This window comes from Cyprinodon tularosa, unplaced genomic scaffold (assembly GCF_016077235.1).
Source record: "Cyprinodon tularosa strain WSP-4 unplaced genomic scaffold, ASM1607723v1 ctg56, whole genome shotgun sequence".
Classification (NCBI taxonomy): Eukaryota; Metazoa; Chordata; class Actinopteri; order Cyprinodontiformes; family Cyprinodontidae; genus Cyprinodon; species Cyprinodon tularosa.
Window position 1 is genome coordinate 723,306 of NW_024039296.1, and position 27,313 is coordinate 750,618.

General features: G+C 39.3%; 3 protein-coding genes across 3 annotated transcripts; 1 reads left to right on the plus strand and 2 right to left on the minus strand.

Moving 5' to 3' along the window:
* Positions 1-99: 99 nt before the first annotated feature.
* Positions 100-1,642, plus strand: tmem17 (transmembrane protein 17). The gene is made up of 5 exons (XM_038305496.1): positions 100-285; positions 448-551; positions 908-1,021; positions 1,120-1,263; positions 1,383-1,642. Exons 1-5 carry the CDS (start codon positions 168-170, stop codon positions 1,458-1,460), a joined length of 558 nt encoding a protein of 185 aa, XP_038161424.1. The 5' UTR covers positions 100-167; the 3' UTR covers positions 1,461-1,642.
* Positions 1,643-2,184: 542 nt separating this feature from the next.
* agbl2 (ATP/GTP binding protein-like 2) lies at positions 2,185-12,604 on the minus strand. Its single transcript, XM_038305576.1, has 20 exons — positions 12,422-12,604; positions 9,855-9,978; positions 9,512-9,676; positions 9,326-9,433; positions 8,237-8,381; positions 7,877-8,132; positions 6,013-6,414; positions 5,786-5,928; positions 5,250-5,409; positions 5,033-5,159; positions 4,850-4,950; positions 3,777-3,889; positions 3,628-3,700; positions 3,393-3,521; positions 3,227-3,307; positions 3,093-3,149; positions 2,876-2,966; positions 2,652-2,786; positions 2,531-2,561; positions 2,185-2,439 (listed from the first exon to the last, which is right to left on the minus strand). The coding sequence occupies exons 1-20, from the start codon at positions 12,428-12,430 to the stop codon at positions 2,265-2,267; spliced, it is 2,625 nt and encodes an 874-aa protein (XP_038161504.1). The 5' UTR covers positions 12,431-12,604; the 3' UTR covers positions 2,185-2,264.
* A 1,484-nt stretch (positions 12,605-14,088) lies between these two features.
* fnbp4 (formin binding protein 4) lies at positions 14,089-27,313 on the minus strand. The gene is made up of 17 exons (XM_038305529.1): positions 27,091-27,313; positions 26,561-26,632; positions 25,603-25,724; positions 25,244-25,418; positions 23,352-23,499; positions 23,133-23,235; positions 22,723-23,064; positions 20,504-20,696; positions 20,305-20,423; positions 20,117-20,221; positions 19,701-19,834; positions 18,626-18,786; positions 15,631-15,908; positions 15,428-15,545; positions 15,044-15,237; positions 14,677-14,834; positions 14,089-14,591 (listed from the first exon to the last, which is right to left on the minus strand). The coding sequence occupies exons 1-17, from the start codon at positions 27,212-27,214 to the stop codon at positions 14,501-14,503; spliced, it is 2,637 nt and encodes an 878-aa protein (XP_038161457.1). The 5' UTR covers positions 27,215-27,313; the 3' UTR covers positions 14,089-14,500.

Here is a 27,313-nt window from a genome sequence, read left to right on the forward strand (position 1 = left end):
CATTTAACTTTATGACCCCAACTTATCTCCTGACCAACCTCCTTTCACTTTTCCCTTGTAGCATTGGTAACCATGGAAACGACGGGAGCTTCCACTGGGCTGCTTTTTTCAGGAAGAGGCGGAGTGTGTTCCCACCCCTCTCTTGTTTCGTTGACTTTAGACTGACGATGGAGCTCCCTCGGACGATTAGAAAACGCTTAGATAACTTTTCTCGCAATATTTTATTTGACCAGAGTTCTTTTTTGACCGAGTTGTCCAAAGGAAACGAGGGATTTTTGCCTCACGGTAAACAGAAGCGCGAGACGAGCTAGCAAAGATGCTAGCATTCCTGTATTCTGCATGCTTTGTGTATCTTTTTTGTTTACGTGTAATGTATATCAAATAGACACATTGAACGCGTGTTATTGGGGTTAAATTGCTGCTTTTTTTTTTTAAAACTGTTTTCAGACAAACGGGTTCTCTCCAGCCTCCCACTGCAGATGTCGTTATATTTTAACATGTGGTTCTTCCCTTGGTGGTGGATCTGTGAAGCTGTAATGCTGGAGCTCAAGGTGAGAAGATATTAGCTGAGATCAGTGAACAAGACAAATAATCCAAACTGGTATATGGCAATACAAAAAATTATATTATGGATTAATATTAGGATTATAATTAACATATACATCTAAAATACCTTTAAAAGTGTGCAGCATGTTATCAACGCCAAGTATAAGTAAAATCTCTGTTTCTGTTAAAATTAAATATATGCTACTATGTATTAGCTTAGTAATTCAGCAACAGTAATTATATGTTTTAAAACTGATTGTTTATTTGACTAATATGCCTTTGAAAAAGCACTGCTTTTTGTTAAACCAAAATACAAAGTAAAAAAATGTTTTAATGCTTTTGTGTTTGTCACTTCGATCAGTATCCTGCATTGCCAGACTACTACAAGTTTATCCTTGTCACTATTCTGCTCCTGATGACTCTGATTGAGGCCATTAGACTTTATCTTGGTTATGTTGGGAACCTGCAAGAAAAGGTAAGACATTGCTTAGATGACCAACAAGAACCTAGTTGATAAGTTTGCCATTAAAATTGTGATGTTTATACCTATGTATTTATTTTTTGTTTTTAAAGGTCCCAGAGCTTGCAGGCTTTTGGCTGCTCACCATCCTTTTGCAGTTTCCGCTCATTCTTTTCCAGCTGCTCAATGAAGCCATTCTCATCCAGCCCTTGGAGAGGGGTGTCCACATAGTGCTCACCATATTCATTCTAATACAGGTACCTCTTACCAAAACTTTAGTCACAAAATCCCTACTTTTGATGTCAAAATGTGTCTTATCGTGTAAGACTGTTACTAAATGAGATCTGGTGGGCTTCTTTCTTCTTGGATGATCCAGGCCGTCTCAGGTTTTTCAGCCCTGCGCGGCATGGTTAGACACACAGGAAGCCAGTTTCACATCCACCAGTTTGACTGATTTTGGAGCATCCGATGTCCACATACATCACCTTCTAGAGTGCCATGGCTCACAAGGATACAACCTTTCTGTACATCATCCAAAAGTAATGACTTTAAAAAGGGACTTTATATGTATCATATGAAAAATATTTTCTTATCGTTGATATTTGAATAAAATATTTATTTTTGTATTTCTCTCAAGTGATGGTGTTTTTTTGTTATATACCTTTTAATGAGTTATCCCCACCTACTAAATTAATTCCATGTTTTTGCCAGAATCGGTATTATCAGAATCTTTGAAAAATTAAAAATAGAATGAATTATGGATGAAACCAATATTAGTTGTATTTCCAGGGGGAAAAAAAAGTGACATAAAAAGGATGTATTAACATATTCCACATCACCTGCAAATGGAGGTTTTATTTTGTTGATTGAAGACATATTGAAGAGATTCCCCAAAGATTAATCTTATTTCCCTTTGCTTCCATTAAGGCTCAAATAAAATGTCAAATATCCAATTTTCTCTCAAGGGGATGTCATAGCTGTGTGAGTTTTTTTTTTCTTCTGCTCATGAGATGGTAATGATGATATATTCGCTGAAAATGATATGTTCCTTTAACCTAGGAGGTGTAAATTAAATACATATTATGCCTGTTTGGATTTTGTTTTATAAATGTCTTCTGAAAAAAATGTAAAAATAGGACTTTTCTAAACTGGTCAAAATCAAGATGAATTTATGCAGCTGCAATAAAGCTTTTTATTTATCAGTGGGTCTAACAAATTTTGCAGGCACGGTAAAGAACGATTGTCCTGATGACCCTTTTCATGAATCCTTTCGACCTCTGCTCCACTGTGTTGTTTTGGTCATGCCTGTGAGCGATTTAGTGGCACCGATGGATAAAAAGTCATTTGAGACCTTCTGTAAACTTCTGTTGCTGATAACGGCTGTGGATGGAGCGACGCCTGGACCTGTCCTGTCAAATGCAGAAGGAGAAACCCTGGCAGAGAGCAGACACAAACCCCAAAAAGTGAACAGATTAGACATCAAATGTTGACCTCCTAAGGACACAATTCCTCTGTCAAGCTTACCTGCACGAAGCCATAAAGAAATTTGATAAACCTGTAAGAAAACCAAAACTTTTTACTCCCACATATTTACACTGAAAGCAAACCAGAGCTCTCCTAGAAATGTTTAAACAAGCACGCAAACCTTTACAGCCTTGATAGGAAGACAAAGATGGTGGACAGCTGTATTGTTTGATCTGCATCAGATTTGAAGGAGGAAGGCTCAGAGTGAGAAGCTGACAGCTGCAGCTCGTCTGTCTTCTCTTCATCACTTCATCGCCTACAAACATGTCAGACATATGGAAAACTCTTAGATTGTCTACTGTTCTGAAAGACTAGTTCCATCTGAGGTCTTCAGAGCAGCAGTACCTGATGGAGGTGACACAGAGGTTAACGTACTTGGGACGTCCTCTAACCCGTGGTGATTGCACGATGTGCACAGGTTTTCCTGACAGTTCCCCTAAAAGACAATAAATCCTTTAAAACAATGCAAAAGTCTAAATTCCTTCAGTACGTTCAGCAGTGTCAAAAAGAATGGAAGGTAATCGAGTGCTAGACGTCAGTGCCGGAGCATTACCTGGCTTACCTCCTCAGCATGAGTGGTTGGAGATGTGATTTCAGATTTCCTCCTCAGACCTTTTGGCTTTAAGACAAAAACAAAACAACAATCAGCTTCTAGCTTTAAAAAGGTCACACACATTTATATCCTACAGCACATACCCGCCATCTCCTCTTCTGTCCTCCAACAGTGTTCTCTTTTTTTTTCTCTGGATCTGTTTTTTGATGAGACACACCAGAGTCCTGCAAAAAAAGCTGACTCATCACTCTCCATTGAAGCAATCAACATATTAACCTGTTAAAAGACTATGGAGCCATGCAATCTTACTTTATTACTGCTGCTGCTCTCCACAACCTTTGCCGGTTTGTTACTCCTCATTCGGTCCGGATGGAATCTCTGTCTTTCCCTACGACTTATTAATTTTTTCTTTTTCTTCTCAACAGTAGTTTTTTTATTCTGAATAACATATAATTCAAATAATTATGCATTATGTTTGCAGTTGCTCAGAGCTTTAAGAACTAATGAGAGATCAATTCAAATAAATAGAATTAGCCAGCAATACCTCTAAACCTTTTTGCGGGTGCAGCAAGTGAACAGGAAGTCCGTCAGAATCTGAACTATTTGAGCCACTTGTGCTGTAAAAGCAATGAAAAAACAATTTGAAAAAGACATTTCCACATGGCTTTCCTGTGATGCAACAAATGTGTTTACCTAGTTTCCAGTTCTGACATATAGCAGTTACTGTCTGTGACAGAATCCTTGTTCATTTTCCTCTTAACATCCTTTCTCATTAAGGCCGATGCATCTGTTAGACAGTATGCCACCTAAAATAAACAGCAAAGAAAGTTATTATACATGTTGGCTGTTGATCTAATATTTATACCCCTCCAATTTTGACACATTTGGTCTTATTACGTTCCTAAATTTCATGTATGCATTGGAATTAAAAATGCTATTCAAAAATTAATTAAAATTTTTAAAAAAATGAGAGCTTGACTTCACACTATAAAATATTGAGGATATAGTTGTAATCAGTGGCGGCTGGTGGAGTTTTCTCCAGGGGTTATAAATTCAAAATACCGGTAGACGTTTAATTAAAACCAATCAAACATATACTAAGTTATCACACCATTAGTCCAATTACCATTACCAGTCCTCCCCTAAGCCAAGAGAATTGAGTGCTTCAGGAGCTGGAGGCAACTGATGAGGTGAAGCCCAGGCAACAGGCCCCTAATGCTCCAGCATCAGATCCTCTTCCAGCATGGTAAAAATCCCATTTGGATGCTAAGATCCTATCCAGATCAGTCTGACATCACTGCACTTACCTTATCAGGGCTGCACTTTAAAAAATTAAATTGTCTAGAGAGCTGTTCTAAAAAAATATTCTTTTTGTTTACACTTTTACACAAAATTACTAAATAAATCTAAAACTCTAAGTCTATATATTTATATGAATGCCAACAACAACAAAAACATTATAAAAACATTTTATAAAAACAAAACATTTCATGTACATGTGTACTTTTTGTACATAAATCTTGCTCTTCTGAGGCTCTTTGAAGGCATATCTGTATTTTGCATGGTCCAATATTGTTTCATGAACCTAAAAAAATAATGTGCCAGTTTATAATGGAGAAGATAATAGTCAGCTTTAGCTGTGGAGCTGTGAGAGAAGACTATGAGAGCGGAGCTGTGAGTGCGGAGCTGTAAAGGTGGAGCTGTGAGGGCGGAGCTGCGAGAACATGTGAGTCATGCACATGGTCTTATTTTGCTTTATCTCTTGCCTTAGTTTGATCAGGGTCACAGAAGTCCAGCAGGGTGTCACAGAGGCAAAAGCCCATTGACTTCAAGTCCCCAGTAGTAAAATGGGTCCCTCTTCTGTCATCTAAAGTAAAAACAGACAACACTGCAGAACAAGGCGTAATAAGTCCACATTCATAACTTTATGAACTCCAAGCCAGATTTACTCAGAGTGGAGCCGCCAAAGGTAGCCTCCATGGTGTAGCTGTTTTTGATGCCCAGTCTCCACATGACGATCCGCCCTGTTCCCTCCTTACTCTTCTGCACCCGGAACTTACAGCTCTGGAAGGAGAACTAAGAGGCAGAATGATTTAGTTGTTGACACTTTAAACATCAGATGAATTCTAGAAAGATGTATGTCTGCAGAAATATTTAGAGGTTCACCTTATTGCTCGCATTCTTGCTCATCATTAGTGGAAAGACCCTCTCCTGCAGCTTGATGGAAGCATTGCCTCGACTGTTGCATCCATACATGAACACGTTGTTTTTGCGGTTGTGACCGTGGAAATCACAGTAAAGAACTACTTCTTTTTCAGTCATCAGTCTACAGAAAGTGCAGCAAGGCAAAAAAAAAAACTGTTTAGAGAATATTTCCCACATATTGGGCCCAAATGTATGAAAAAGAAATAACATACCCCTATAGCTGAAAATTTACAATGTGAAAAACTGTGCCAGTTTCTATGATCAAATTGCAAAAATAAAAAATAAGGATCACAACATGAATTTAATGTTAAAAGATATGGATTTTAAATTACCAATAATGCCATAATGGAAGATGAAGTACATTTAAATATTTTTCACAATATTCTCCAACACACTTTCTCAGAAAGAAACAGTATTAATGTCTGAATGCTAGCCTCTATGTTCCTCTTTAAGTTCCCATGATAAATTATAGTTTCATTTCTTTTATATCATGTCACCTTTCGACCATATCCCTGGTGTGCCAAACACAAGGAAAGGAATCTTTGAGCAGCGTCTTATAGTTTCTGTTGAGGTCTCTGCCTGCCAGGGAACACCTGTAGTTTCCCACCACGACACCATCAGGGTTCAACATCGGTACAACCTGCATTTAACACAGAAAAACACAGACTAGGACAGAGGAACATCTGTGTCGTTTAGTGACAAGTACATCAGTCAATGTGGCTACCTTGAAAACAAAGTTATCCCTGAGAACTTGTGCATCCTCTGAGTCTCCAAGCAGAAAGTCTAAAAACCCCTCCATCATCCAGGATGCGTTGGTTTCTCCCGGATGGACCCGTGCTGTCACCACCACAGCCTTCCTGCTTCTCACATCCTCCCGGCTGGTTCCTCTAGATGTTATTGTGATAACGTACACAGCGTTCCCTGCGAGGCTATTGCACAGGATGCGCACTTTACAGTATGATGCTACAGCTGGATTGGAGGATATCTGCTTGAGGTAGCCCTGCAGGCGGGAATACGTGTAGGGGTAGCAGTGGGCCAGGTAGCATGTGTCTGAGTCATAGGGGAACTGGAAAGTCCAGGTGAGCGAGTAAAGATTGATGGCAGCGTCGCTCTTCTCCTTTGTGTTCTACACAAACACAAAACCAAACATATAAAAGATTCTTTAAAAACATCAGGAAGTATCGTTTTCCTTTCTGTCTTATAAGACTTGCTGCTTAAAATTCCTTTTGTAAAGCTGTTAATCTGGAACTCGACCCTCTAGCAGCACCCGTCAAATCCATGATGCCGGAAAACCTGTAGGTCACTGATAAAGTTGGGAGCGCTGCACTGAGTTGCGTCACTTGAGCAAATCCCTTACAAGAGTCAGACTTTTCATTTCTAAAGAAGAGGTTAAGACTTTTCTGATGAGAAGGCACAGAGAAAGCTGGATGGAGCAGCCAGAAATGATGGCCGCTCACAACCACCAGGTCCACAGCGACCACAGCTGCAGGAACATGAGCTGAGCAAATGCAATCTACAGGAACCGAGCTGATATCTGGCGTCATGATAGTCTTTATTATATTCCAGGTGGGGGGGGTTCTAGTCATATTAAGAATGTTGATATATCATCTAAACGATGAATTACACTTGATGATGATTAAAAAACTCCAGAAACTGGGCGACATATCTCAACCTTTAATCCTACCATTTTTCCTTTTTTCAATTCAATTGTTTTCATTGGGGGATTAATAAATGTGATTAAATGCAGCTACTAAAAGATGCTTAATGTATATATCACACTTCTTTATGTAACTGGTGTCCTGAAGAAGACAACTCTAAGTGATTTCTTTTCAATTATCTCTACTTTCTACTCCTTACCTTTTAAGAATAGACATGCTATTTTTCTTTAATTTGAGCTCATTCTCATTATGGCCTGTTGGTATCCCAAGAAAATAAAAACTATCAAACTAATTTGCTGAATCCAGACAATCCATTTCTTTGTGATTGGGCTCGGTCCTGCACCAACTTGTTGCTTGCCACATACTAAAATTTAACTAAGTTAAATTTGGCTCTGTTGCCATTAGTTATAAAACCAACACGATTAAGAATAAGGAAGTTATCATCCAGAATTGAAGAAAAATTTTCCTTTAATATGGTAGCGCAGTAAAGCAGCTGTCCTTAACATTTTTTCCTGCCTTACTTTAACTTTTATACTTTAAATAGTTTTAAAAATGGTACTTTTAATTCCAGTAAACTATATCACTGAAGAAAATAATCTGTTTTAGACTCACAGAGATTTTCTACCTTGTGTGCCTGCTGTATGACTTCAATCTGCTTTGAAAGTAAAGGTTGGTAATGAAACATGTACCTTCAAGGGAATCCAGATTGTTTTTCAAATAAAACTTTTTAATTGTGGTTAAGGAAGCCTTTGAATATGTGATTCAATCACACTAAAGGTAAATCTGTACTCAGGGGGTTTGTTTGGGTACATCATTGAACATCATGAAGCCCAGGGAACACGTCAACTTATTTTGTTATCCTGAAATAACAGCAAAAATTACCCTAAAAAAATCTACTGGCAAATTAACTAAAGCAGATCTGGATGCTACCTGAGTGCAGTTATGATAGTAACGGATATTGGACCCGACACGCTGCCATCCAATCCCATCCTCATCAGCCGCTCTCTCAGAGTACAGGAGAGGCCTCATGCCTTGGGAATACAGACTGCTCTTCTTCATCAGGTTGATGATGGTGAAGCGGTACGTCACTCCAGCCTTCATGTTCCTAACCCTGAAGTAAAACCACTGCGTGTGCTTCTCAGTGTACATGTCTGCACGCAGGGTGAGTTCATAGTCGTAGACGCCCCTGAAAAAGCAAGAAAAACCTGAATCAAATGTTGAATTGTAGTCATAACCATAAAAACTGCCAAGGAGAAAAAGACAAATTAGGATTAGGCTAAAGAGACTCACACTTGGACAGCTTTTTGAAGGTTCCCACTTTCAAAGCGAGATTCAAACTCGAGGATGTTATCTGATGGTTTGATAAGGGAGGTGGGACTCCTAGTCGCCATGCTTCCTCCAAAACGAGAACAGGTAAAGTACGGACACTTTGTGGCTTAAATAAAGAAGAAAAACGTATTTTTTAAAAACACAGATTTATGAAGTATGGTTTTCAATAAAATAAACTAAAAAAAATTTTTTTACCTTTTGCTAAAGTGCCTCTATGCTTCTTTAACTTTCCTATATTTTCTCACATTAAACCACAATTTTGCTTTCTAACAGATGCACATAGACTCTGAATGAAGTATAGTAATGTTTGTAACTGTAAAGTGAAAAATGGGGGGGAAATGTTTATGGTGCAAAAATACTGTAGTGTGAGAATGCAAAGATGTGTGGTCCCTATTTCTTTAGTAGAGTTAGTATAAAGTATAAAGAAACTGTTACTAACTAGCAATAATCTGATCTCTACTTGGTTCCACAGAGCATGTTTTCACATTCACTATTACAGTCACTGATATCCTTCTGTTTATTCTGTTGTTTTGTGTTGCATTGAGGACATTAAAGGTTTAAAAGTAATTGTAGGGCTGTGTTTGGCTCTTGGGTCTTATGGAGCCTTTACAGTTTAGACAAAGGGTTTACATCCAATATCTAAATACAGAAACATCCTGTTTGTCCTCATTTTCTGATTATTTAATTCATCTAAACTCTTCCTGTTCTAGATCAGTTGGAATTACCAACATTATTTCTATTTGAATAATGAATTCCCCAAATAAAATCTGAGGGAAATATTTAACACATCCACAGGTGTTGCTCCATTTAACTCAGATGTAAACAAATAGAAACTGAAGTGTATAAAGCCATGACATCATCATCTGGGATTTCATGTAAAGTTAGAATAATCAATTATGAAAATATAAAGTAAGTTATCCAGTTATGGATAGTTGTGAAAATGCTTTCTAATTATTCTTGCATTAAATGTGATGTCTTATTTAATAGATTTGTAAATATCTCTTCTATCTGTATGTTTACATTAAGGTGTCATATCAAAGCCATAGTTACCAAGGTCAGCACAGTACACCACATTTCCTTGTTTGTCTCCCACTGGGATGGGGGCCTCTTCCTGTCCTGAGGGACAATAAAATGGCTCTGGCTCTGGAGGTTCCCAATCTAAAAACAAAACATAAACTCTCGTACAGGTAATCCGCTAACAGAGTGGTAGAAGGTCAAACAGAGTGAAAGCTTTACCTATGTGCTGGATGACGTCAGTGATGACTTCACTCTCTACTGGCCATCGGGGACGGAGGAAGTTAACCACATCCGGTGGTGGCCTTAGAACCAAAAGCGGCTGTCCACTGTCTAAGCTGAAGAGCAGCTGCCTGGTCCCTAGGCTCTGACTCAGATCGTTGCATACTGCAGGAACACGAACCACAACTAAAACGCTGCTCTTTCTCCAAAATGCTGTGATATAACCACTTAACTGGTTAGTAACTTGACTCGGTTACTTTCTCTCTACTTTTTCATTTTATAACATTTCTCATACAAATAGCACAGTATATACCTAATATAAATGTGAAGATCAATTGCTTACATTGCCTCTTCCTTGCTAACTTCTCCTCATCTTCCTCTGAGTTGGAGTCACCAGCATCCAGATTCTTGTAGGTATTCAAGAAACTCTCGAAAACCTTTGCAACAGGGTCTGATGTTTTCACTGTCTAAGAGCAGACATGAAATTTCAATGATTTGTTGCTTTAGTCTGTTTATCAAGAGCCAACAGTTTTGTTTTAAATTGGCTTAATTGACTGAACTGCACACTACTGATACTCTCAACACTCTATACATCTCTAAATTATGACTTCCTTTGCCTTTGAGTGCAGGTAACGAGACAAACTATTAAGTGTTTTACAACCTATATGCAGGCATTTTTTTGCTTATTTTGAAATGATTCCCTGCCAAATGTACATCACTCTTGCGTGATAAATAGCCTGATACTAGTAATTCCATTTCAAGATCTTATGTACTAGATGTTTTTTGTTGTGTGAAATATTTCACGTTGTAAAAAAATAAGTAAAATCTGTAAGGGTAAAAATCTCTCCCACCTGTATTGTAGTAGATCAGTGTTTCCCAACTATTTTTGACTAGTGTACCCCTTTGTGAATTTTGTCTTAACGTGAGTACTGTCCAAAGTGGAACATACAAAAACCAATTAGAAAATAAAGAGTATTTCATTTAATCTTTTTAAGTTTAGTATTTAATTCTTTGGCATTTTATTTTTTCAAACTTATATATAAAAAAACAGCATAAATATGTTGCCTCAAAGTTAGTAAGGAATCAAAATAAATACAAAATAAAATCACATTATAAACCTGTATTTATAAAACTGGAGCTCCTCTGAGTAACTCCAATATAATCACATTTAAACTTGAGGAATTGGGAAAATTAGAACAAATACTGATCAAATATTATAGTTAGACTGACTCCATTACCTGAGCTTGGCTTGTTAAGCTCAGGTGTGGGAAAAACACCTGATCCCAGGCTGTTACATCCAGCCTTTTCCTCTGCTTGGTTTTGATGTGTGTCACAGCTAAAGGTGAACTCAAACATACAATAACGTACTTTTTGGTTAAAATCGGCTTGTTTTATTTTTCATTTCTTTTATTTTACTACCCGAGTAATAAAATATTTTCATGTACCCCTTGCAATGCACTCATGGACCACTAGGAGTACAAGTCCCCCCTGTTGTGAATCAATGCTTTATATCAGGGTTCTTCAAAGTTTTCTAGGCCGAGGACCCCCAAACTGATGACGAGATGGAGCAGGGACCCCCTAATTATATATATTATATGAAATTGTGTTATATCAAACAGGTCCAGTAGTCACTCTATTACAGATGGTGTAATTTCACCCTGGGATTATTAAAGAATTTCTGATTCTGGTTGATGGGACAGGTGTTGTAAATGAAAAGGTGTCCAGCTTGAAAGAGCTCATGTGTGTCGCTAAATGTGTGTATTGATGACTGAGAGACATCTTCTGCCTCCATTTATCTGTTTACTACAGTGTGTTAAATTCATGTTAATGTGTATTTAAAGACATTTCAATTAGTGGAAAAAATTGCAGGGGGAATATAAAACAAAGTATAATCAACCAAAACTTTCACGACCCCAATGCTGTATCTCCGTGGAACACTTAGGGGACACGGACCCCCTATTGAAGACCACTGCTTTAGATGAAAGATAGTTCTTGCAGATCCCATGGTCTCCATCACCCAAAGAAGAGCAGAAAAATTTGAAAATTTCTTTTCAGAAAGCAATCAAACACAGATGTGTTTTTCAGTTGAATATCTAAGATGTTACTGAAATTATGGTAGACTGAAACACTGCACGATGCTCTGAATTCTGACTGAGCATATTTCCAAAAGCTATACTAGATTTAGTAAGATTACAGTATATTTACATCTTAACGAGAAACCCCAAAAGGTCAGACCCAAGCTTAAAAAACAGATCTGAGTGAAATCGGACGTCCCCACAGACACGCTTCCTGCAGACTGATCAAAGCTGTTTTAAAAAGAAGAATCTGTGTAATTTTAGTCTCTGGATGTGCAAAAAAATAAAGAAATATAATTGAAAAATTAAACAATGTTTAGTGATTTAGAAGTAGTGATTTAGAAATACTAAAAGCATACGTACAACACATTTTAAGATGTCTTTTTATAAATAGTTTAGCAATCCCACCGCAATATAAAGTTTATAGCTGTAATTACGGTAATAATATATACTAGAACTATATAGGAAGAAACACTTTTTAAAAACACTGAAAACATCCTTTTTCTGTAAAAGGCGGTTATTGGCAGTTTAACAGCTAGTCTTTTTTGCTTTTTGTAAATTTTTAAAAACAATAAGATAAAATACCCAACCACATTCATAAATAAAAAAGGTTCATATGATTTAATCATTTTGATGAAGCTTCTTAGCCTACTGCACACATTTGGAGATTGGAAAGCCAATTTAGTCTAATGAATGTAACCCAAGAATCAGTAGTGATTCTCCAGGTTGTTTGTTTTTTTTTTTTTTTCTGTAAAGCAAACGTTTTCTTAGCCTGATTAAATCAATTCAACAAAGGTTCCAGATTAATTCAGAAACGGTTTTAAGTGAAACTTACCTCTGTCATTTTCGGACACGTACTTCTTTGTGACTAAAAATCCATGGGTAAAGCAGGGTTTGGCCGTTGCTAGGCAACAAGGTACCACAACACTGTGTTTGCCATGGAGACCTATGGTATTTAAGACCTTCCTACACCAGAAGAGTTTTAAACCACAGTTAGCCCCAAAATAACCGTTTTTACCTAAATAGTCGCCAAGAAAAAAAAGATCCCATCAGATTAGACTAAAACCTCACTGACTTTCCTCTAACACACTGGGGGAAAAAAATTTCACTTACTTTTATTAATCTTGTAGAACTAAGCTCCCCTATTGAGCCAGTTAATACATCTTAAAATCCATTAAAGTTCCACTTTTATCAAATAGTTAGAAAATAAAAAGGTGTTCAGATTATATTTTATATACTTTCAGATTTTTTTTCATTCAGACCTCACATCTGCAAGGCTACAGTGTGTTTTCTACTATTAGGGATTGTTTGGAACAGAAAGCAACAGTTCCCATAACAGGACAGACTCTTTCTCAAGGTTTATTAAACATTTTACTCCTTTCTTCTGTAGCTTGTTTGTATTAACTGCATGTGGAGATCTTCACAGCTTTTTGAAGACTTTAAGTCAGTGAGTGAAACCTTGCCTAGATCAAAACATCAGGCTGTGCGTTACAATTGTCTTATTCTCATCTATTCCCCATTGTGGGACAATGAAGGGATTTTCTATTCAATTCTAACTTTGCAGGCATAAATAAAGTGTGAATTACCATCGATATCTTATTTAACCTGATTGCATAGTTGCACCCAAACTTTTGGCCAGTTCTTTAGACGACAGTATTTTTTTGACAGCAGGCTTTATATGTAAACAGATGTGGATCAACAACACATAAAAAATAGTAAGACTAGCACTATAATTATGTTTTACTCAGTTAAAAGGAAGCAGTCATCCAAAATAAAACAACACTTTGCAAATGGTTACACATTTACTAAGCAATTACTGGCTCATAACATCTGAATCAAAACCACTGCATAATAGCACTATATATAATGAAATGCACTTTATGGAATGAAAATGTTCATTTACTGTCTGAAAGCTGTACTAATTTTGTATACACCGTGTATACAAAATGACAACTAAAGTTGTCTAATTCAATGTTTAAAATTATGTAAGTTATGAGCAAATTCTGGTATTTCAAAGTATAGAAATGCAAATATTTTTGCAGAAAAAAACATTTTTTTCCTGCATAAACTTCTAAAACCAATGTTTACAGTAGTTATTGGTAGTAAAGGAAAGAACCTGCAGTGACAATTTCTACCATTTTTTCACCTGGTCCATAAATAGCTCAGATTATGGGGAATTCACTATCTGCATTTAATCCATCTCTTTGGGTAGCAGTGGGATGCCGTTGTGCAGCACCCGGGGAGCTTGTGGGGTAAAGGCTTTTGCTCAGGATCACAGAGAGGCAGCTGTGGTGATCAATCCGTGTACTTGCAACCTTCTCAGAGCACGAGCGCACCTCTCCAACCCACTAGGCAAACACTCCCTAAAACACTAAAAGTGAAGTGTATAATAATACAACTACTTCAATAAGTTTTTTTTTTTTTCTAAAAGGTAAATGTAACTGAGTGTATGTAAATACTTACTACCCACCTCTGTATATAAAAATATAAAAGTAAACATCATTAGCTTTGAAAACTTTTAATAACTTTTTACAAAATGTACAAGCCCAGTGACAATCCCTCCCCGTTCCATCACTGGCCCATTCCTTCCCCCTTTATATACATAGATGTAAAAACACTCCTAAAAGTAGACAACTCTGCCTAAAACTGTGGTTGACATCCAAACTGGGTATGTATAAAATGAACTTATTATGTGAGCACAATTGGCACATTTACAGATCTCATACAAAAGAAAAACAGGACAATAAATAGTCCCTCATGAGAATGGCCTGCCATATAAGGACTTTAACATGTGTCTGATATGAAGATAGAACAGCTAAGAAAGTCCACTGGTCGGTAAGCAAATCTCCATCTCTTCAGAGGGACGATGGTGTAGGTAGGAGCGGATTTACAACGTGAAGGGAGCCGGAAGGCGCTACGTGCTGTTCGTCAGCTTCCGTTTTTTCAAGCGGTCCCTCCAGTCCTCTGGTAGTGCTTCAAAGTTGGCATTTTTTGAGGCTTTTCCCCTAGAAATTGAAACAAATATTTTAACATCAAGTAAGCAGCAGAGGAAAAACAAATTAGAACTTCAGCTGAGAATGAGAAACATACGTCATGAGCTGCTGTTGTTTCCACTCCTCAATGCTTTTCTTGTTGAGCAGATCTCGGTCTTCATCGCTGGAGCTACTCTTCTCTTCCTCATCCAGCTCCTTCTGGATGCTCTGCCACTTCTTAACCAGTGACGGCATCTTTGTCTTACTCTTCTTGGACTATGGAAAAAAGTAAGAAATCAAATAAAACTAAGTGACAAGCTTTTAGAAATAATTCCGATGGCTATACAAGTTTTACAATTTTGAAATTGACAAATTTTCAGTCAAGGAAATAATGTATAGGTTGTCCCCCCCTTTAAGCAAAATGGACGAGGAGAAAATCATGATAGAAGGTACGGATAAATATATGGATGCAGGAAAAAACCTACCTTATCCTTTTTCACTTTCTTGACTTTCTCAACAGGTAAAGTTTTGGTTGCAGCTGGTTCAAAAGCTGGCTGTGATGGAGGCAGCGGTGGCTGAGGAGGTAGCACTGGAACAGGAGGGGCTGGAGGTTCACAGGGGATCAGAGAGGCAGCCACAGCAGGGATGCCCCAGTAGGCGGCTGCTGGAATTAGAGGCGCTGCAGAAAAAGACAAATTTTAGGTTAAAGCAGAATCAAAAGAAAACCTTTAAGAATGTTCTCAAACTTCTGAAATGATTACAGTGGAATATTTACACTATAACTATAAATTAGATAAAATCATAAGTTATAAAATAAAAATTGAAAATATTTGGGTTTCTAGTCGGTGGATGTTCAGAACCTTGTTTACCTGCAGTGACAGGCGCCTGGGTGTAAAGAATGGGACTGCTTCCAATAGTAACGTTTTTATTCCCCTGAACAGCTTTCCGTTTCTGACCTTTTCCAAAAGCAGCAGTTGACTCTACAATCTGTATCACAGAGAAAGAATAGGGCAACAGTCAGCAACAAATCAAATGTAGATCAGTTGATCATTTAAACGGATTTCTCCTTCACCTTCATGTTGGCAGAGCCAGACCTCCCGCTGCCATCCTCCTCCGTTCCAGGAGCTGGGGGCTCCTCGTCCTCATCATCCACATCCATCTCCACCTCCATGATCTCACCATCGCTGTCGGGTGGTGGGGGAGGGGGTGGTGGTGACTCTGGAGGTAGAGGAGGGGGCGGGGGGTCGTTGGAGGGTGGAGGTGGGCTGTTGGGAAGCGGTGGCTGGGATGGCGACCAGAAGGAAGATGAACTGGGCTGAGGAGGTGGGGGCGGAGCAGCAGAAGAAGAGTCTGACAAAAACACAAAGAAAAAATAGAAATAAGTGGCTCATCAAATTAGATGGAGACTTAACAGTTTTTATTTAAAGAAGCATATCTAATCATGAAGTCACCCCTTGTATGAAAAGATGCCCATTTGGCTAAAGTGCAGCACAGTGCTTTAAAACAAGATAAACCTAAAAAAAATCTAAAAGAGCCCTGACACTCAAGAACTCAAATAATTTAAAGGGGGGAAAAAATTCAGAAACAGGTGCTATTGAATAGAAAAAGAGAAGTCCTAGATTTTAGGTTGATTTAAAAATGGGTTTGAACATGGATCCAGAGAGTTGATTCAAGAGTCTTGGTGCTGCAACTGAGAAGACTTGCAAAACTCAAATTAGAGATGTAGAGTGAGACCATTGAAATCTTATCTAATCCAGACAGGCATATAGGAGTGAGCCTTTTCACGCTATCCCACTGTAGGAAAAAAGTCACAATTTCAGTCTCACTAAAGTTGTCTGTATAGCCGTTCCTACAGTATATTTTAATATCTTAATCTTGTCAGAGAGAAAGTGCTTAGATCCTTCAGGTGTAGCATCCCAAACCTCCCCCCGTTGCTCCCTGTAGCTGCTTATTCTACAGGTTGCATGATGGCTGAAAAAGGAGTATTTTCCTCCCATGTTTAGCTCAAGACTGGGTGTAACGCTGCACTGTGAAACCGAGGTATGCTAAATGGAAATACTTAAAGGTGCAGTAGGTGATCTTGGAAAAACGGTTCCAGCAAGCTATATTTCCGAACATGCACAACAATGCCTCTCCCTTTAGACCAACCCCCGAAACCACGCCTTCAAAAACACATGAACATGCCTGCTGTCTGTGTCTAGAGCAGCTGAAGCGGCACATCGCACGGAGCTGGCAGGGAGACAGGCAGCACTGATGATGCAGACCGCTATAATCACTCCTATGAAACAGTTTATTAACGCCTAAATTAACTTAAAATGACAAAATCTGCCAGCAAAACATGTTCGCTTTTATTATCCTGGTGCCTGCAGTTTGGGGGGGGGGGGGGGGGGGGGGGGGGGGGGGGGGGACAGTCACCGGCTCAGGTTTGAACGCCCTGTCCCTGGCCGCCGTTCCGGTCCAGTCAGTCACCTAAATCCCACCATAGCTGTGCTTTTTGCATACAAGCATTGATTTTTGTGATTTCACAAACTACTTTGTAAAAATAAATTTATAGATAAAACACAAACACAACTTGAGTAAGGAAGGAATCAAAAACCAGTTCCTGTTAAGAACCGGTTCTGTGTGTTCCAATTCCATGACACCGTTTGGCAGCTCGCTTAACCGTTCCAGGCAGCACCAGAGCCTAGCGCTGGGCAGCACGACTTGCGTCACGTTTCTACGCAAGTTATGTCGCGTTTTTTTACGCAAGTTACGCACACAGCCTTCAGTAACCAAGTACGACGTGACCAGGCCCAAGTCTAGAAAAGCAAATAAATTTAAAAAATGCGTCCCATCGGGTAAACTGATCGAAAGTTGGTATGTAAAGTGGCAATTATATCCGCGGGAGGATATACATCCAACATGCAGAAACACCTGCGCACACAACATGGCATACATTTTAAGGAATGCCATGTTTTTGATGCCTTCCGGGCAGAAGCTAAAGTTACGACCAGCATGGAAGGCAACTATGGTGGTAAGTAGCTAGTTTTATATCACTGGCTGTGCTTAAAGTGGTTCCTAGTAAATCTTATGCCATTTAGGAAATTAAACCAGTTTCCTACCTCTACTTTAATTAAATTAAACCTAATTTGCATAGTTCAGGGAGCGAGAGAAAGGCGATGCTCGTTTATTTAAATCAGGGGGATCAGTTTATTTCCTGAAATTGTCCAGTAATGCTTTTTCATTAAACGGATGCCTTCTCCATTAGATTTAGATGGCTGCAAGTAGACGGGTAGCCTGGCTGGCTCAGAGGCTGGCAGCTACCGTTCACCGCCTTCTGTTTTTGCCGAGGCAGGCAGAAATAGAATGTCCCAGGCGAAGGTAGACGAATGTCACCGTGCACTTATCAAGTTTATTGTTTCACAGAATCGATAAGAGAATCAAATCGTTTGACTGAATCCATAAGGGATTCGGAATTGTGAAAATCGTATCAATTTCCAACCCTAAACTTTAGGATCTAAAACAAAAACTCCCATCACGATAGATTACATCAACAAATGAAAGGACAGCTGTTGTCCATCATACACTGATTTATCTTAAGTATTAAAGCAGCGCAAACACAGTCCTCCTTTAGCATAATAACACTGTTAGTACAGCTTAATGGTTTTAGGTAACAAAAATCATAAGTATGAAGTATGAATGTGTGGAGCAAGAAATCTTGGCACCTTTAATAAAAAAAAAATAAAAAACAGTTTCTTCTGACAATTTAAGTTAACAACTATAGGGATTATCCTAAAGATCAGCCCACAATCAGCAAGCTTTCTATTCTTTAATTCAGGCATTTCCAAATGCAATCATCTTACAGAGAGACTGTGATATTTTTGCTTAAGATTATTATTCTGTCAGAACTTCATAACAGCCCAAACCTACAGTCAATCAATGGAGGGAAGATGATGCTGGAGAGATTTGCTTGTGTTTAGACGTGTTTCAGCCAGGTCTCAGTTCAACTTTACAAAGGTTTATGTTCTTTTGGTGCCTAACAGGGAAGGAAAAGTCTACGGTTGAAGATATCGTGCTATTAGACTGACCTGTAGCCCCACCAGCTGATCCAGATGTTTTGATCTCCTCTTGGCTGAGAGTCTGTGTACTTGGAGCGTCTACTGGGTCACCCTCCTTATCCTCCTCTGTTGGGAACTCCCACTGGGAGGCACCAGTCCGATCTCTCACATAGAAATACCTCCTGTGCTCTCTAAAGAATGGAACAACAGACATAAAAAAACAAGAGTCTCAATCACTGTCCTTAAAACCTCCAGAGCGGCAACATCAACCTGTAACACTGGGGCAAAGAAGTAGAGAAGAGGAACAGGAATGTTTGTATGGACAGCAATGTCTGCCATCCAGGAAAAGCGCCCAATTATAATGTCATTATATAGGTGTGGATAGGGGACCCACCTTGCTTTAAAGAATAAGTAATGCAAAAAAAATCATCTTAAGGTCCTGAAAGTGGCAGCTCACATCATGGTTGTCACATTTATTCCATATTAGACAACCATTCCCTCCCAGATTCAGGAAGAAACACCATTATCATGTTCAGCCAACTTAAATCACACTCTCCATTCATTTTACATTAAGAATACAAAATGATATATATTAAAAGAAAAAAACAAACAGGAAGACAGATAAAATAGAGTTGGTCTGACCTTCTGGATTCCCGTCAATGTTCCATCTTCACACTTTGTTTGATGCATGACACTCGTCGCTTCCCGGGCCTCACTTTGTCAGCTTTGCATCATAGGAGTTGCAGCCCTGTAAAGTTCAAAGCTCTCCCACGGAACCAACCCTCCTAATATACACCACTCCCAAATGTTTCACCGAATGGACCCATAATCGGGCTAAACAGTCAGCAACAGGGACATGGAGTCCTCTCAGTGGTAAGTCTATTTAATATGAAGCAGGCTGGCTCAGAACGGATGCCCCCTGAAGGTTTGTACCACAGAAACCTGAAGTCTATTTCTGAGAATCCACTCGGACAGGGTTAAGTTTCTCCCCAAGTCATGTTACAAAGTCTGCAAACCTCGGCAGAGAGCAGGAGGCTGTGGTGACAGCCTAAGTTTTTCAGGGGGACGAGGGAGATTATAGATGTTAAAGGTAAGGAGCGCGTACCTGTCCCAGTGGCAGGACCAGCCTTTAGGGGTCGCGTTAAGTTCATAATATTTTATGTGTTCAGCAGCTTCCTGCAGCTTGCGTCGTAGATAGGCCCCGTTGAGAGCACCTTCCCTCCAATCAGCAATTCGTGTCTAAAGGAAAAATGAACAGGAGAAATAAAAGCCTTTATTATCAGAAAACAACAGGTAAACTATCAGATGAAAAATGAGGATTTAAGAACAGAAGAGCCACAAGAAAGGAGCAATTACAGTAAGTTTCCACAGAAGCACACCTTTTGATAAATTATCATGAGAATTTTAAATATTAAAATCTGCCAGATGCTTGTATGAAATGAGACGAGAAGAAGTGTTAAATATTTTAGAGGCACAGCCAGATGGGAGCAGCTGAGAGCGAGAACATGAACCACCTCTCACCTCAGTTTGGAGCAGAAGCAGATGAAAGTTTGAAATCGTCTTTTTGTTTATCCCCAGGAACTCCATCTTGCTAGTTAAGGTGTTGGCCAGTTCCCCGATCTGAAACTACATTTATGACAAATTAAACAACATTGATACAGATCAACAATTATATTTCAATATGACAATGGTAATAATGTTAAACACACCTTTAGCTCAGGAGTCTCCACCTCCTCTTTGTTGCAAAGTTTTGAAACATTGGCCTCCTCTGAAATGTCTGTTTCCTTTACTTCTCCATCTGCAACACTTTCTGAAGATTTAGGAAGTGCTAAAAAAATTTAAAAAATGTTACCATTAGGATTTTTCAAAAGTATATTGAAAATAAAATAACTTCACAAAATAACTTACTTGTTTCTGTGTTTTCCACAAAGTCCGAACTTCTACTGTTGGAATCGGGGCTGGCAACACTTGGAAAGACAGCTTTCCAGCGGTTCTTCTTCAGCAGAGGCGCGCGGGATCCGGCGCCATCTTGGCTAGCTTCAGACATCGGACTTGAGCCCCCTGCGCTACCATCACCCTCTTCCAGTGCCCGGAGCTCTGCCTAAAGAAAAGGGTAAAAAAAAAATGTTTTTAATCACTGCATCTTGAACACTATGTTTAAATATCACTCTTTGTTGCTTTAGTTTAAATTCAGTCTTGAAAGATTTTCAGCTGCTTTGATGCAAACGAGAGTGACAAAATAGACAGGGCAACTTCAAGACAACAGAACTGGAATATTTAGAAGTACAAAAACTCAAAGACAGGCTTCGTTTCTGCTTCTTATAGGAAGAACAACAACAAAATCAGCTGTGAAGGTTAACTCTGGTGGGTCATTTACAGGTGCTGGTCATAAAATTAGAATATCATGAAAAAGTAGATTGATTTCAGTAATTCCATTTAAAAAGTGAAACTTGTATATTATATTCATACATTACATACAAACTCATATATTTCAGATGTTTATTTTGTTTAATTTTGATGATTACAAATGACAACAAATGAAAATCTCAAATTCATCATATCAGAAAATTAGAATATTACTGAAGACCAATAAAAACAAAGGATTTATAGAAATGTTGGCCAACTGAAAAGTATGAACATGAAAAGTATGAGCATGTACAGCACTCAGTATTTAGTTGGGCCTCCTTTGGCCTGTATTACTGCAGCAATGCGGCGTGGCATGGAGTCGATCAGTCTGTGGCACTGCTCAGGTGTTATGATAGCCCAGGTTGCTCTCATAGTGGCTTTTAGCTCTTCTGAATTGTTGGGTCTGGTGTATTGCATCTTCTTCTTCACAATACCCCATAGATTTTCTATGGGGTTAAGGTCAGGAGAGTTTGCTGGCCAATTAAGAACAGGGATACCATGGTCCTTCAACCAGGTACTGGTAGCTTTGGCACTGTGTGCAGGTGCCAAGTCCTGTTGGAAAATGAAATCTGCATCTCCAAAAAGTTGGTCAGCTGCAGGAAGCATGAAGTGCTCTAAAACTTCCTGGTATGTGGCTGCGTTGACCCTGGACCTCAGAAAACACAATGGACCAACACCAGCAGATGACATGGCACCCCAAACCATCACTGACTGTGGAAACTTTACACTGGACTTCAAGCAACGTGGATGAAGTGCCTCTCTTCTTTTCCTCCAGACTCTGGGACCTTGATTTCCAAAGGAAATGCAAAATTTACTTTCATCAGAGAACATGACTTTGGACCACTCACCAGCAGTCCAGTCCTGTTTCTCTTTAGCCCAGGCAAGACGCTTCTGACGCTGTCTGTGGTTCAAGAGTGGCTTGACACAAGGAATGCGACAGCAGAAACCCATGTCTTTCATACGTCTGTGTGTGGTGGTTCTTGAAGCACTCACTCCAGCTGCAGTCCACTCTTTGTGAATCTCCCCCACATTTTTGAATGGGTTTTGTTTCACAATCCTCTCCAGGGTGCGGTTATCTCTCTTGCTTGTACACTTTTTTCGACCACATCTTTTCCTTCCCTTCGCCTCTCTATTAATGTGCTTGGACACTGAGCTCTGTGAACAGCCAGCCTCTTTAGCGATGACCTTTTGTGTCTTGCCCTCCTTGTGCAAGGTGTCGATGGTCGTCTTTTGGACAACTGTCAAGTCAGCAGTCTTCCCCATGATTGTGTAGCCTATAGAACTAGACTGAAAGACCATTTAAAGGCTTTTGCAGGTGGTTTGAGTTAATTAGCTGATTAGAGTGTGGCACCAGGGGCCATCAATTTTGAACCTTTTCACAATATTCTAATTTTCTGATATGATGAATTTGAGATTTTCATTTGTTGTCATTTGTAATCATCAAAATTAAACAAAATAAACATCTGAAATATATGAGTTTGTATGTAATGTATGAATATAATATACAAGTTTCACTTTTTAAATGGAATTACTGAAATCAATCTACTTTTTCATGATATTCTAATTTTATGACCAGCACCTGTATGTGCAGACTCCTGACAACACTCTGAAAAATGTGATTATTCCTGGCATCTTGTTCTTAAACTACAGAAGTTCAAGTCTGAAAGTAAAGGGCAGCTTTAAATTTAAAATTATATCTGCAAAGCTTTGCTAAATCTTACCTTCTTCCTTTCTAGTGCCAGCTCCAGTTCCATTGTGTCCTCTTCTGCCTCCTCCTCATCCGACTGGTCCCCTGATAGCCTCTTATTGGAAGCATCTTTCTGCACTGGAGGACCTGGATCTGGGTCCAGAAGGGGTATAGAGGGAGATCCTGCAGGCCTAGCACCTTCTCCATCAGAATCCAAACTGTTCTCAGTCTCATCCAAACCCTTCAGCAGCTTCTTCCTCCATTTTTCCTCTGCTTCTTTCACTTCAGAAGGAATCAATGGACCAAGGAGAGAGGCAGCCACTCCCTGACGCTCCTCCTCTACACTCGTCAGGGCTACAACACTCTCTACAATCTCCTGTAAAATAAACATGGTTACAAACATGAAAAGAATATTATAGAACAAAAACTAAAGATGTTACTTGCCTTCACTTTGGCTTCTTTGGAAGTTGTTGAAGCTACAGCAGTAGCAGCTTTTTCTTCTGTGTAATAATTAGGATGGACTGTGCCATTCCCGTTTACACTGGTGCTACAGAAAGAAAAAAAGTTAATAAAAATCACAAACCTTAAATCCAAGCATCATCTGTCAAAGAGAAATGTGCTGTTGATAATCTGTAAGGAATTATTTTTTCCTTTCAGTTTTACCTGTTTGTATAATGTTCCAGACTTTGCACCTGATCAGCCAAATAGTGCGGCAGCACCCAGGACACTTCGTTAGTCAGAGTGTTCCAGTAGTAATAGCAGCCGGAGTTCTCATCCCAAACTTCCTGCCAGTCTCCCATCTCCACCCCCACTGGAACACAAGGATTCAAATCTTGAATTTGTTTGAAATAACTGACATAACTATTTAAAAGTTGGTTATCAATATGGTTGCAGAATAGCTAGGTGAGGTTTTCTACTGCATCTAAACAATTCCTATTAGAATAACTAAATGGAAGGTGGTCTCTACATAGAATAGCATCTTGGAAAACATATACCCCTTTCTCTCTGGCTGAAAAATTTGTTTACACTCAGAAACAATCGCCTTTTTATTGACAGTGGGATCAGGTCACTGACACGTGTCTACCCGTGTCAAACGACTCAGCAAACGACAAGCGCTAAAATCACCTCTACGCTGATCGGCATGCTGTGGGAACAACCAGAGCCAGGTTGTCCAGCTAATTTACGTGACACAATTGAACACAACATAGGGACATCAACACACCGCGCTGGTAGCTTCTGATCTAAATAGCTGAAAAAGAAATCTGTTTACATTCGATAAACATGGCAAAGCACTGGTATGAGGGATTCAGACAAATAATAGAGCAAAGCAATAAACACCAGAGTCATACACAGGTCTGACTTTTCAAAGCTGTATCCGCCCGCACCCATAGAGTTGAGCTGAGACCCGACCCGTTAAGGCTGATTTATACTTCGAAACTAGGTAGTCTGCGTAGGTGTCGCAGTGAACAAAAAGACGTCCCTCACCCCTCTGCAGACACACTGCTGTACCTCTCCCAAATTGTAGCTGACCGCAGACAGGAGGCCAGCTTGTTTTGTTTGTATGACCGCAATTACGGAAAACAACTCGTGAAGTTTGACCAGCTAGAAGAGCGAGGTGCGTGAGAACACTGAGACCCTTTTCCCACCTGGATCCCCTCTCTTTTTTGCCCCTCATGTCCCTCCATTGTCGGACAAACTCGCTCCCACTCCACCGCCTCGGCCGTATCTAGACCCACAGCTAGTTCCGGATTATCTTGAGTAGAAATCAAAAATGTCTGCATCAAGCTCACTGCGACACACTGCTGCGGGGGTATAACCAGCCCTTTACCTGCAACTATCCCCATTTAAAACGAGCCTGGATTGCAGGGACCGTAAATAAAAAAGAGCGACCCGACGAGTGATCACAAAGTGTACACACAGCCGTTTATAATAACAGAGGCAGTTAAGGGCATTGCCTCATGTTCACAACCAGTGCGCGCTGCACTCAGATTAACAGTAAATAAGAAAATATAAATAAGTTTAAATTATGCTGTAACTCTGATACCCACATTTTATACCCGTACCCGTTTTTCTTTCTACCCGTAGTTGTACACTTTTTAAAGATACCCGCAGGTAGCCTACCCGGCTGATTTCTGTCGCACTAGTGACAGCATCAACCTTAACACTGCGCGATGGTGTCACCAGAAACGCAGAGGGGGGGCACAGAGATCATGCAGTCTGCCAGCTAGGGGTTAGACACATTTTTTTTTGCCAATTGAGAGGGAGCAAAACGTATGAAAGAGGCTATAGAGTTTTTTTTGTTTTTTTTTTACAAATGATTCAACCTAGCCTGTTACCATCAGCAGGATAGAAAAAGTTCTGAGTGTTAATATGTCCCTGCCAGTGTGGCCTCAATGATTAGAGATTGTTATTCTGGGTGCATCAAGAATATCATGGTTAGTTTTGTGGAGTTTCAGTTTTATGTTTGCTGTTGTTTACTGTCTGTAAAACCAATTGATCAATGGGGACCATTAAGTTAATCTCGATCAAATTACCAAAACAGCAAATATAGTTACCTCCGGCTAGGGAGCACTGCGTATTGTACTCAAAATCTGAGCTCTGTTGATCATGGCCATCCTCTGCAGATGGCTGCTGAGCTTTGACCTTAGGTCGAGGTGGAGCTGCATTTGAAGCCGAGGCAGGAGCTGCTGCATCATCTGTACTTGGCTGAGTTGTGATGGCATCAATTTCCTGAAGAGGGAGAAATGATAAGGTGAGGGGTTTCGGAGAAAACAGATATCTGGATCAAAATGGGAGACCCAATTACTATATTTTTTATGAATGGAAATCTATAGTTGAACAAAAACTAATGACTCATTAAATTATATATAAAAAAAGAAAATCCAATCTGTATTCATTTAAATGATATACTCACGGCCATAAAATTGGCCAGGGTACTGTCGATGTCCGTTGACTGGTTGTGCTGAGAAGTTGCTGCTGAACGGTTTGCATCTTCTTCGTCACTGTCTTCATAGGCTCCAAGCAACGACAAACCCTCTATACAACAACGAAAAATATAACGTTTCAATGCATTAGAAAGCACACAGCAGACCAACAGCTCTGAAAGTTAGATTGAGATCTGCTAGTTTCACACAACTAAAAGCTCAATTATGTCAAAACATGTTCATTGGTAGCGAAAACAACATTTGAAAAAAAATGACCACTTTCTAAAATACCATTTTAAAAAATGCTACATTCTTTTGGGAAGTGAAGTGCTCAGGGAGGTAGATCGTTTCCAGTGCCCCTCTGACCTGTTGTATTTCACTGAAGTCTAGCTTTTTTTCCCCCTTATTGCTAATAAAATGTGAATTGGGTTTTTAGGAATATCATTCTGGTGGAGAAAAACAAGACAGCCAAGGTGTGGAAAACATCACTACAGTGCACCATAATCACTGCCTTATGTAATAAGTTCATATCACCTTTTTAAATTCACAAACAGCGTGCATTATTTCCTTCAGAACAATAATACATACATTTTTTTATGTGGCCATTTTATAATTTTAATGAAATCACAATAAAGCCATAATCAGATAAAGTAGCTGTAATCCCATGGGATTAATGAAGCAGCAGTGGAATCAACATTAGTACTGCAAACTTAAATGAGAAAAATTAGATCCACCACAGGACTCACCATCATTTACTTCTATTTATTTATTTTTTTACTTTTTTAGCATAACAATTAAGGTGTTCAGTAATCGGAAACACTGAATCTAAAACAGTGCAATTGAGGAAAGGAACATTATAAGGAGCAAAAGGAAAAACACAATAAGATCAACCGCTGATTTCTGAAAAACAAACGGGCACATCAGTCAGGTTAAAACAAGTTAACTCACCTGTGGCTTTTACGGTCGGTGCCTTCACAGGTATGTGTTTAACAAATCTGTTTCCATCACCGTCTTGGTCATCTGCACGGAAGACGCAAATAAGTCAATCTTGTAACCAACGTTAACCAAAACAGACTGGCTGATATGCTGGATAGCTAACAGCTAATCGAGATCGTGATATCGACTATGTCTTTTTATAATAATAATAAAAAAAAAATTCTACGTTATTGTTACCAAATCGTTTACTTCAAATTAAAATTTTCTAAGCTTAAGGTGCAAGTGGCCTGTCAATAAATCTGAGCCAACTACTTTAGCCACTACTTTAGCCTAGCTTAGCATAGTATCCTGTAAATAAATCTTAAAATTTTACTCTTTAAAGCATAGCTGATGTCAAGTCTTTACGTTTTAACGTCGAATGTCATTAAAAAATTCATTAGGTTTAACTAATATACTGCTCTAATGTGCGCGCAGCGTTTTTTTTTTCCGTCAGACTTCAGTTGACGTGCTAATATGCTAACATGCTAAAAAAAAAAAAGTACCATCAGAGCCAGACGGCGCCTCTTCCCTCTCTCCAGTATTTCCGAGGCGATGTCCTGGTGGAGACAGTTGTAAGATCGTTCTCCTGCCAACGGCTCCTCCTGTGATGCGAGTTTTCTTCCCCATTTTTTTGTGTCCGTGAATTAGAAAATATTTTTTTTCGGCAACGCCAATAAGAGCTGAACTGCTTCGACTCAGGGCCGACACAAAGAAAGAAGCACATCC

Excerpts from the sequence above, each read along its gene's own strand:
- tmem17 (XM_038305496.1), top strand. The coding sequence starts at position 168 with ATGGAGCTCCCTCGGACGATTAGAAAACGCTTAGATAACTTTTCTCGC. Across the intron at positions 286-447 it reads CGAGGGATTTTTGCCTCACG|ACAAACGGGTTCTCTCCAGC; the intron begins GTAAACAGAAGC and ends AACTGTTTTCAG. Across the intron at positions 552-907 it reads CTGTAATGCTGGAGCTCAAG|TATCCTGCATTGCCAGACTA; the intron begins GTGAGAAGATAT and ends CACTTCGATCAG.
- agbl2 (XM_038305576.1), bottom strand. Across the intron at positions 3,308-3,392 it reads AGAGCAGCAGCAGTAATAAA|GACTCTGGTGTGTCTCATCA; the intron begins GTAAGATTGCAT and ends CTTTTTTTGCAG. Across the intron at positions 2,787-2,875 it reads CTCTGTGTCACCTCCATCAG|GCGATGAAGTGATGAAGAGA; the intron begins GTACTGCTGCTC and ends ACATGTTTGTAG.
- fnbp4 (XM_038305529.1), bottom strand. The coding sequence starts at position 27,214 with ATGGGGAAGAAAACTCGCATCACAGGAGGAGCCGTTGGCAGGAGAACG. Across the intron at positions 15,909-18,625 it reads ATCAGCTGGTGGGGCTACAG|ACTCTTCTTCTGCTGCTCCG; the intron begins GTCAGTCTAATA and ends TGTTTTTGTCAG. Across the intron at positions 15,238-15,427 it reads CCAGGCGCCTGTCACTGCAG|CGCCTCTAATTCCAGCAGCC; the intron begins GTAAACAAGGTT and ends CTTTTTCTGCAG.